A 10,000-nucleotide genomic window follows, 5' to 3' on the forward strand; every position below is an offset into this window, starting at 1 on the left:
AAAGCATGGTGGAATTAGCCAGCTAGCTAACTAGCCGGCTAGCTAACCGGCTAGCTAACTAGCCCGCTAGCTACCTAGCTCGATAGCTAACTAGCCCGCTAGCTAATTAGCCCGCTAGCTAACTTGCAAATTCCACCATGCTTTAATGCTACACTGGTTACAGAAAATGAGCCGAACAAAGGTGTTATCTGTTGATAGCGATGTGCTTTACTACGCTCTGGACAAGAGAGCGTGGATGAAGCAGGAAGTAGTTACATTTTACTCATTCACTCTGTCTCTCCGTAATGTTACTACTCGCTGCTCGTTTTAGTCGTTGCTGCAAAACATCAGTGAGTCTGTCGTAAGTCGGTTTAGTTTATACAGAAGTTAGCCCGCTATAATGGTTGCAGTGGCAACGGTACACATAAAAAATGGCCGCCACTCTGACCATCCCGCTACGTTGATTTGAATGTCCGTACTACTCCTATTTTATCTCTATGGTGTTGCCAAACACACGGTCGACTTATCGAACACTTTCAGCGTCGATGCCATCATCAGCACATGTTGTCGTTTTCTCTTCTCTGTCTGCCCTTCTCCCTTTTCTACTTTCTTTTAATTTTCTTTGTTTTGCCGCCATGTTGAGTCTGCATGTGTGTTGTGGGTTGATGTTCAGACTGGTTGTGTCTGGGCCGGTGTCGCTCTCTCTCTCTCTGTCCACCTTTTGTTCGTGGCACTAATTCTGGGTTTTGTGTGCAGTATTTGGGCTAAATTCTCTAATGGAGATAATTACAGAGGCTGGCCCGGGGAGCGGAGAAGGTGGGTTCTGCCCTTTTTAATTGAGTGAGCTGCATGCTTCTCCAAGCCAGTCAACTACATCTCCCAGCATCCCCTTCTGTCTACCCTCATTTCAGTCACCGTGTGTTTTCACGCCGCCATTCATAGTGACCGTTCCCCTTCCTCAGACGTAACCATGTCACTCCACTAGTCTGATCACGGGAACGTTTCAAAGGACTTAGGAATAATAAAGTCCACCTGGATTTAACATCCGTAGTCACAGGAACAAGTAAAACAATACACCATGCAGGAAAAAAAAACCCCACAGGGAAGCAAGTGAAGCACAAGACGGCGAACAGGATGTGGAGATGCAGAATAAGAACACAATGAGCTGAGATAATCTACCAGCATGCATTGTTCCTCGTTGTTTTTCCCGTCCTTTGATGCTCGCACAGAGTACAGGCGGGGGTTGGGCCCAATCACGCTGTAATTGTGCTGTACACAATGAGCACTATGCAAATGTTGAACCTAACTGGTGACAATCTTTATTGTCGGTGCGCTATATTCAGGCTTTTGCCCGGCGTGATGCCGGTTGTCTAGATGTTTGTCATGAAAAGTCCAACCTGGTAGAAGAGTTATGGTCGTGTCGACATTACAGATGTTTAGATGAAAGCCTCCAGACTTCTTCTTAAGAGCATTTTGTGTTTCCTTTTGAGTTGTCAGGTGGAGTTGGGGGGGGGGAACTGAGGCTGCAGGAATGAGTCCTAAAACCCCAAAAATGAGTCTGCATTTTTGAACGTCATCTAGAAGCCGATAAGTGGCCAAATGGGACGACTAAACGTCATCAGTAGAGCACTAATCCGCCTTTTTAGCTCCGTGAAGTCATGTGACCGCGGTGTAGTCGGCTTGTAGCTTAACACGGTATCAGAAAAGTTTGTTTACCACTGAGCTTTATTTTTCTGCAATAATCCCAAAAAATCCAATCCGTCATCCCTGCAGCGCTGTGTTTCAAGAGGACATTAGTGGAGCTCAGGAGCTAAAGACAGGAAATTAATTCAATCAAGCAACTGATATAGAAATTTAAAAAAAAAGCAAGCGATGCAGCTAAACACGGGACCAGTAATACGTGCAGCACAAATAAAACCTCTCAGAGTTTCACCGTCTTGGGTTTAAGCATCCAATGGAGCATCTTTGCTTCCTGCTTCGAGCCATCTTGTGGTGCTGCCGTCGCCTTTTTAAAATGAATTATGACAATCCCATCAGAAAATCTTCAATCGATTCATAAAGTAGGCCATCTTAGATAGAAAACCCACCTCCGGCTCGCATTACAATTTCCTGTCTCCCCCGAAGGCGTCTTCTTTTCTCGTGCGTTGCGGGTTTTCCAATTTAGGTTTTGTGTTTTTAAATGTAAATGGTTACCTGTCCGTCACACAGGTTCTTCCATTGCGTCTGCGTCACTGAAAGTGTGCAGAGCCGACGATACTCCATGACAGAAATGTGTGGGTTCTAGTCCAGAAGATACCTTCGTTATTTGGTGTCGCAGCCAGTCCGATGTAAAGAAGGGGCGTTTACATGCATGCTCTTAGAATGGGATCAAAGCATTTTTTACGTCTTTAGTCGGAGTGACTGACTGAGGGGTTTATTATTAGTCAAATCCGGCCTACAATCCGGCTGGTGTTGACACCAGAGTGACACTTTAGTCTGCTGATGATGAGCTTAGTCTGTAAGCTGGCCTGTTAGTGCGGATGAATTTAAGCTTTGTCTGGTCCAGACTTGTGATTCCGATCAGCTTCGCTACGATCTCTGCCTTGTTCCTCAAGGTCGACGGATCGTCTGACTCCTGAGGGTGAGCATCAGTGAAAACGGCCTCAAAGCGTCCTCCATTAATGAACCACCGGGCTCCTCTAACTTTAAAGTTAAAACCTCCGGGCCCCGCCGACCAAGAATATTGACGAAAACCTTCAGAGACTTCTGTTTGTTACCGACACACTTTTTCATTTATCCTGAGTTATGTCTGGCCACATTCAATGTTGGGACAAAATCCATACCCCTCCTCCTGCAGTCGATGTTTACTCATAACCGGCCTTCGGGGGCCGGTGTGCCGCTTCTATTGCGATTCGCTTTATGATTTCTTCTCGAACGACGACGCTTTTTATTGTGGTTTTCAAACAAAAACATGCTGAAAACATTCCGCTTGTGCAATCAAAGCATTGGTATCGGGGGAATAAAACCTCATTTCTTGTCCCCCATGTCACTCCAGCAGTAATAACAAAACAATAGATCCCGTCGCCGTCGCGTAAAAAGGGACAATAAACCGGCCTGTAAGGACAGACGTCGGCTCGGAAAATCTTCCTGTCCGCTGCGTGAAGGAGTGTGCTCCTCCCTCGCCCTTTCATGCCTTAGAAAACCACAATCAGGCAGCGACTGAAAGGAGAACGTGTGAGCTCAACCTCCCCTCCTCTTTTGTTTTGTAAAAGTAATATTGCGATGACGGCACATTGTACGTGTTTCCCTTCACCCTAAACCCACACAGGCCTGACCGTGTGACTTCCAGCCTGGTCGACTCTTTAATTTCTCTGAGTTATAAGGTTGAGTTTTATTTCATCATCATGTCAACAAGGGCAGACGCCGTACGGATACATTCCTACCGGGTCGTGGGCTTATTGGTCGCGTTAACGATCGACATTCGGGGGATTCCGGTCGGCTGTCTTGCCGTCACAAACTGCAGTGAGCTCGTTTCCGTATTACTCGTGTAGTATTTCACGTGATGTGTGATTTATATCTCTGATTCAAAAGTGAACTTTTCTGCAGAGCAGTCACCATATTGTCTGCATCTTCCAGCTTTCTGTGGCTTCATGTTTGTCCTTTTCTTTGTTTATAGTGGAAAAATGAATGCTGCCTTTCTCTCTTTTTTTAAATAAATGTAAAATATACAAGACCAACCAGGGATCTGTTTTTTACGCTATAGACAGTATATAAGTAGTGGACGCAGTCACCTCGGCTTGTGGACTACTACTGTTTTGAAGCCTCGAGTTCGGCATTTACGGTAACGTCCTGTCAATCACAGTAAGCCCCGCCCCTAAAGCATCCCCTGCTTTATGGTCTGTTTGACTCTAAATGGACCATAATGTACTAAATGAACGTCATGCTGTATTGAAGAAGACTGTAAACTAGAGATTGAGACCATAAACTCATGTTTACAATGTTTACTGAGGGAATAAATCAAGAGAGAAGTAGAGTCATTTTAGACTAGACTTCTATACAAAGAGAGGAGTCGCCCCCTGATGGACACTAGAGAGAATGCAGCTTTAAGGCTCTTCATCAACGGCTTCACTTGTCAGACCTGGAGGTTGCTGCCCGGTTTACCCTCCTGAGTACCGACGTTGTGGCCGGTTATACTTGATATGTACTGAATGAGTCATAAAAGATGCAACCTCTGACCTGTGAAGAAAGGCTGATTAACATCATTAATAAGCAGCTTCATTAAATGCTGCAGTGGTTTGGACTCGAGTCCGGGTCAAGTCTCACATGCATTCATTTGAGCCAATTGAGCGAGTCAAAAATAAACAAGACTTGCCTCAATGTTTTGAGCCTCTTTTAATCATGACATCACGACGTAACGCTCAAAGGATTGACCCAACCCCTAAGCTAGTGGTTCACTCTTCAGCATCACACGGCGTCGCAGCGGCGTTTTTTTATTTATTTATTTATTTAAACAAGTTACGTTGGAGTGCAGCTCATTTCCCTCGCCATCCTCCTCATCTCTTTATTTTCCTTTCACGCATGATATCACCGACACAGCACACACTATCCTCCCTCTGACCTCGCATCTAATGTGTGATGCCAACACCAAGAGCACCATTTGGACTCCCGTGTGTGTGTGTGTGTGTGTGTGTGTGTGTGTGTGTGTGTGTGTGTGTGTGTGTGTGTGTGCACCATGTCCCTGTTTGATTTGTCCTTCAGCTCTTTTGTTGTAATAATAGACTCTAGCAGCTCCCGTAATGTGTCTGTTCTGCAGTAGATAACCTTCAGTAGAGTCCTCTTCACAGTGATGTGGTAGCTTTAAACAACAAAAAGACGATTTTTAAAAAAAAGTTGATTCCTGTCCTGGTTTACTGCCTTTGTTTGTGTGTGTGTGTGTGTGTGTGTGTATGTGTATGTGTGTGTGTCCGTGTGTCCACTTCTCCTGTGTGTCACCTTGTAGTTTTGTAGTTTATTTTGGTTATCTTGCTCCGTGGCGTTCAGGAAACCTCATTGTCTTGGGTTCTCCTTCCAGGCGCTCGTGCACCTCGAGCTCTTGTGGACCAGAAGTCTTCTGTGATCAAGCACAGTCCAACGGTGAAGAGGGAGTCGCCCTCTCCTCAGGGCCGAGTCAACAACACCAGGTAACGACTCCAAAGATCAGAGCACGTCGTCACATCGCCTATTTCAAGAAAATGCGACTGCTATTTATTTTATTTTTTTACTTTTTTTGTTTTTGACTCAGCGAGAACCAGCAGTTCTTGAAGGAGGTGGTGCAGAGCGTCCTGGAAGGTCAGGGAGTCGGCTGGCTCAACATGAAAAAAGTGCGCCGCCTGCTGGAGAACGAGCAGCTCCGCGTCTTCGTGCTGAGCAAGCTGAACCGAGCCATCCAGTCGGAGGAAGACGCCAGACAGGAGATCATCCGGGACGTGGTGAGACGCGCGTTGCTGCCCTCCAAACTGGAAACCGATGTTCCCGGAAACACACCGTGTTAACCTCAAAGCCAGAGGAATAACGCGCTCAAAGTTATTTAATGCATAAAGTAGCGGGTTTTTTTTTTTTTTTTGCAGGTTGAGTGTCATGTCCGCTCTTGCGGTCCTGTTGAAACCACTGTGTTTTTGTCTTCAGGAGGTGAGCAGAAAGGTGTACAAAGGCATGCTGGACATCTTGAAGTGCACAGTTTCCAGCCTGGAGCACTCCTACACCAACGCAGGCCTCGGAGGAATGGCCAGCGTCTTCAGCTTACTGGAAATCGCGCGCACACATTATCAAACCAAAGGTACGTCCCACACACGGGCCACTGATGCAGAGTAGATCGCTAAGAGTCCGTCAGGCTTGTGCCGTTAACACTTTGTCCATGTCTTTTGCTTTGTCTTGACATTAAGCCTTAAGCTGCTAGATTCACTGAAACATTCTAATTGTAAAGTTTAGATCTTTTGTTTCCTTCTTTGTCTGTTGATCCTCTCCCCGTTTAAACCTCCTCAATATTTTCTTTCTCTTCTTAACGGCGATGAACTCTTGTCTCCGCCCCCCCCCCCACCCCCCCTCCGTTCACTTTGGTAAATCGGTAGACCCAGAAAAACGCAAGCGAAGCCCCACAGACAGTGCCGGCAGCCCGGGGAGTAAAGAGAGTCCGTCTGGTCGCATGGAGGCCGCCAGAACTCAGGGCCTCCTGAACGTTCCTCACCTGCAGCTGCCGCACCCCGCGACGGGCAAAGGAGCCCGCCATTTTGATACGCGGAGTCTGAACGAGGAGAACTTTATTGCCTCGATTGGTGTGTACACCACTCCGGCCCCGGTTGCATGTGCACTGTGATGAGATCCCCACCCCCACCCCTCAACCTGTATACTAGCCCCCTCCCCCTCCCCTCACACCCTCCTCCAACCGTTTTAAAGAACGATCCCTTCACTTGTCCCCGACAGATTCTTACAGGATATTCCACACACTTTGACCTGAAATACTGGAGTCACCCTGCGCCTGGTAACGATTGTCAAACAAAAAAAAAAATCTTTGAAAATGAGAATCTAAATTCTGAATTTGGTCCCTGGTTAGAATACGTGACGTAGGCTTTTAAAAGTGTGTGTAATATTTCCCTGTTTTCCAGCCTGGACTTGCGTGTGTTTGTCTCTCCCCTCCCCCCCCCCTTGTTTGCCTTCCTCTCTGGACTTCTGTTGTCGGCCTCTCAGCACCTTGAATGCATGTCTTTTTTTTTTTTTTTTTTCTTTTTTTGTTTTGTTCCAATACCTAAATCTGCAGTAGTGGACGAAAGGGAAAAAGCAGAGGTATGTGCATCGCTAAAAGTCGGTGCTCGTCTGTGCCTTTACTGCAGGTTTTCTAGCGAGGCGTGCTGTAGAGAAACGGCAGCAGCTCCCTCTGCTCTCAGCATGGAGGGTGGAAGCAACACTCCCCAGTAAACAGTCCCAGTTTCCCCCCAATTTTCTATTGCTTTCGAACCAACCGACTTAGTAAAGTCTGTAATCCTCTCTTCACCACTTGATTCCCTGACAATGATTCTGGGTCTGTATACGGGGGACACTTTGAGTCGACCACCCTTGACACCTCTCCTACCCGCACCCCCTTCTCTTCCTGTTAGAAAAGTTGCACCTTCAACTCTACAGTTTGCTGTGAGACTTGCATCCCGGGCTTCTGCAACTGCTCCATTTCACCCGCTGGCTAGTCGGCCTCTCAAACACCTCCCCTCCCCCTCCCCCTCCCCCCATCCCATGCTCTTTTCCCGAAATCAAACGTCTCTCTCGCCTTCTTGCTCTGGAGAGCCAGACTAATGCGGTCGGTGGGCCTGTGATCGGAGCCACACGGCTCGCCCTGCCGTCACCGTGTGGCTCTCCAGGACTTTTTTTTGGGGGGGCCGGGAGCTCCGGGCGTGTTGTAATGTTACCGTAGCAGCTGTTGCACTCGCTGTAGATCCCAACTTGACGGGCGAAAATCCCTTTTTTTTTTTTTTTTTTTTTTTTCCATTTTGTCCAGAATGAAGCACAGCTACATGCAAACATTACAAAACGCCTCCATTCAACAATGACAGATCCTCAGTGCTTACTTTTGTTTTTGTCTTTGATTTTGATGCTCATCTCTCCACCCCCCCCCACCCCCCATACATGCCTTTTCAACCTGCTCTCTGACTCTCTCTCTGTCTTTCTCTCCTTGCTTGCAATGCATCTTGGGTAGAATTGTGGAGCAAGCACCAGGATAAGCAAAAAGCTATGGAAAAACCACAGAGTAAGAGACTTTTCACACACGAAAAAAAAATAAATAAATAAAAGATTGGGGTGTTAAGCTGTTGACCTTTTTCCACCCCGTTCTCTCCACCTTCTCAAACTCACCAGTGTCTTTATACATGAATAAATAATACGGCTCCCAATAACAATGTGTGACTGGATCACAGATCTAATATAGGCATGGATTGGATTCATTATGTTCTACAAATAGGATGTGGATCGGGGGAAACTTCAGCTGAGGATGAGAATTGATTTTGTGGACTCTGATGTTCTAGTTTTGCACCTACTGCTCCTGACTCTGGCTTTCTTATAATGCAGTATAGTTGGTATGCAGTGGTGTTAAATCTGCTCTATCACATCATTTCTCACAGGTTTTAGCGCTGTGAGAAATGAAACCCTTGTTCTAGCTCATGTTGAGTTTAATCCAGAGTTGGTATGTTTTGTTTTGTTTTTCCCTCTACGGTTCTTCCAGAAGGAGTTATTACAGTATGGGCTAGTTTCACTATAACACGGTTTGTAATGATCTCAGCTTTGAATAGATGGTGCAAGGTACCGTTTTTAGTTCTGTACCCTTTAGAATCACAATAAAATGTTTACTGATATGGATATCTGTCTAAGCGTCTAGGGCTGAACGATTAGTCCAAATTTGATCAAAATAGCAAAATGGTGCAATTTTCAAATGTGCACCATTTTAATTTAAATATTGTTGCATTGCAGAGATGATCTGCTTTTTATATTCTACAGACATAAGAAAATATCTTAGTTTAGTACAGATCCCCACAAAAATATTAGTGAAAATATTCGCAAATTTTTTTTTCTAAAGTTGTTGACTTAAATATATACATGTGACTTCTAATGTTTAAGTCAAACTCAAGCACTGTTTAATTTAATTTTCCAGTGTAGAAATAATCACCTGTTGCCCCTTTTTTTTTTTTTTTTTTTTTTTTCCACACTTTTAACTTGTTTTTTTCCCTCAGTCTCAAGCTGTAAGTTGTGTATTTACAGACCATGTTTCACAGCTGTTAGCGCACTTATTTAAATTCATTCACTGGTTCACAAAAGTTAAGTGTCACAAAAAAAACCCAGGGAGCGTAAAGATCTGCTCGTCTCCCGGGGCGATGAGTAACGCACAGACGGAACGCGTCTCTGTCTCCGTCCACCGGTTTGTCTGCATGCCTAACTGCTTGTGTCTGATGGTTGTTTCTTGTTGTAACTTGGGCCACATTTCGCAGCATTGACTTGAGATTTAATGTCGCGCTCTTGCAGTTTTTTGTTTTCATTTGTAATTTTTTTTCTTCCTCTCCCAGCGCTCTCTCTGCTTGTCTGATCTTTAAACCCTTCATCTGTTGCTGCTCAGCTCGATACAGAAAGTTGTGAATAAAACATGTTTTCATACCTCCCTTTTTAGATCAGATGTATTTTAGCGAGTGGCGGCTTAAGGCTCTGAGTCTTTGCATTTTAAAAGTCAGTTGATAAAACGTGAACAAGGCAGTCTATGCTTCGCTGTGTAATGCCGTGTTTTTTAAAACCGGAGGCTTTGGCACTTCAGATGGACGTAGCGTCAGTGTTGCTGTGCTGTGGTGGCTTTTGAGTGAGGCGACTCTCGGTAAGAGGAGATGATGTCGTCCCTGGCGGTGAAACCCCGCTGATAGTCGTGGTCTGTCCTTCAGGGTCCGACGGAGCAAAGCAGCAGCGCCCCCAGGTGGCCGACGCCGAGGAGAAGAAATCCCAGATCAGTGCCGACAGCGGCCTCGGCGTCACGTCTGGATCCCAGGTCTGTGGAAGAGCACCGTTCATGTACGCATGTGAGACCTTTGTTTAACTGGATGTGTCTTTACACTAAAGTGTACTAATGTATCCCCCCCCCCCTCCTCCCCCCCTCCGGTCCCTTTTGGGTTTGCAGAAGAGTGACACGGAGTCGGTAACGAGCTCGGAGCCACCGATCCTGACGAGAAGCACCAGCCAGGACTCGGAGGCCAGCACAGTGGTAGGACACGGCCAAGTCACACGTTACGCACTTTGTCTCCCGGCTACGCCCAACCTCACGACACCAGCTGCAGATTACAGGACGGTGGTTTTAGGTTTTAGGTTTATTTTGTCTTTTTTAAAAACAAATAAATTGATCGATTATAGGTTACGGATTATTGCTTGTATCAGCATGAAATGGTTAAATTTTACTGACCAGCTAGTAATACTAATACCAAATATATAAATAATAGTGACAGTAATAATAACTTTATTTATATAGCACTTTTCAACCTGAAGCGCAAAG

The 10,000-nt window shown here is 45.7% G+C and overlaps 1 protein-coding gene across 9 annotated transcripts in view; it reads left to right on the forward strand.

The window, feature by feature from the left end:
* Nucleotides 1-274: 274 nt before the first annotated feature.
* The window catches only part of LOC137890190 (MAP kinase-activating death domain protein-like), a 21,614-nt gene continuing 11,888 nt past the window's right edge, over nucleotides 275-10,000 (forward strand). For 2 of the 9 annotated variants that reach the window (XM_068734319.1, XM_068734316.1), the window contains exons 1-8: nucleotides 275-795; nucleotides 5,030-5,138; nucleotides 5,240-5,426; nucleotides 5,623-5,773; nucleotides 6,066-6,269; nucleotides 7,679-7,729; nucleotides 9,399-9,502; nucleotides 9,632-9,712. In XM_068734319.1, the coding sequence (XP_068590420.1) occupies nucleotides 756-795; nucleotides 5,030-5,138; nucleotides 5,240-5,426; nucleotides 5,623-5,773; nucleotides 6,066-6,269; nucleotides 7,679-7,729; nucleotides 9,399-9,502; nucleotides 9,632-9,712 (927 nt within the window). In that variant the 5' untranslated portion in view covers nucleotides 275-755. Of the gene's footprint in view, nucleotides 796-5,029; nucleotides 5,139-5,239; nucleotides 5,427-5,622; nucleotides 5,774-6,065; nucleotides 6,270-7,678; nucleotides 7,730-9,398; nucleotides 9,503-9,631; nucleotides 9,716-10,000 lie in introns of all 9 variants that reach the window. The other 7 variants (XM_068734315.1, XM_068734318.1, XM_068734320.1 and 4 more) reach the window with 5 other exon arrangements.

This window comes from Cebidichthys violaceus, unplaced genomic scaffold (assembly GCF_023349555.1).
Source record: "Cebidichthys violaceus isolate CVI_PGR_0920_01 unplaced genomic scaffold, fCebVio1.0.p SCAF_628, whole genome shotgun sequence".
NCBI classification, from domain to species: Eukaryota; Metazoa; Chordata; class Actinopteri; order Perciformes; family Stichaeidae; genus Cebidichthys; species Cebidichthys violaceus.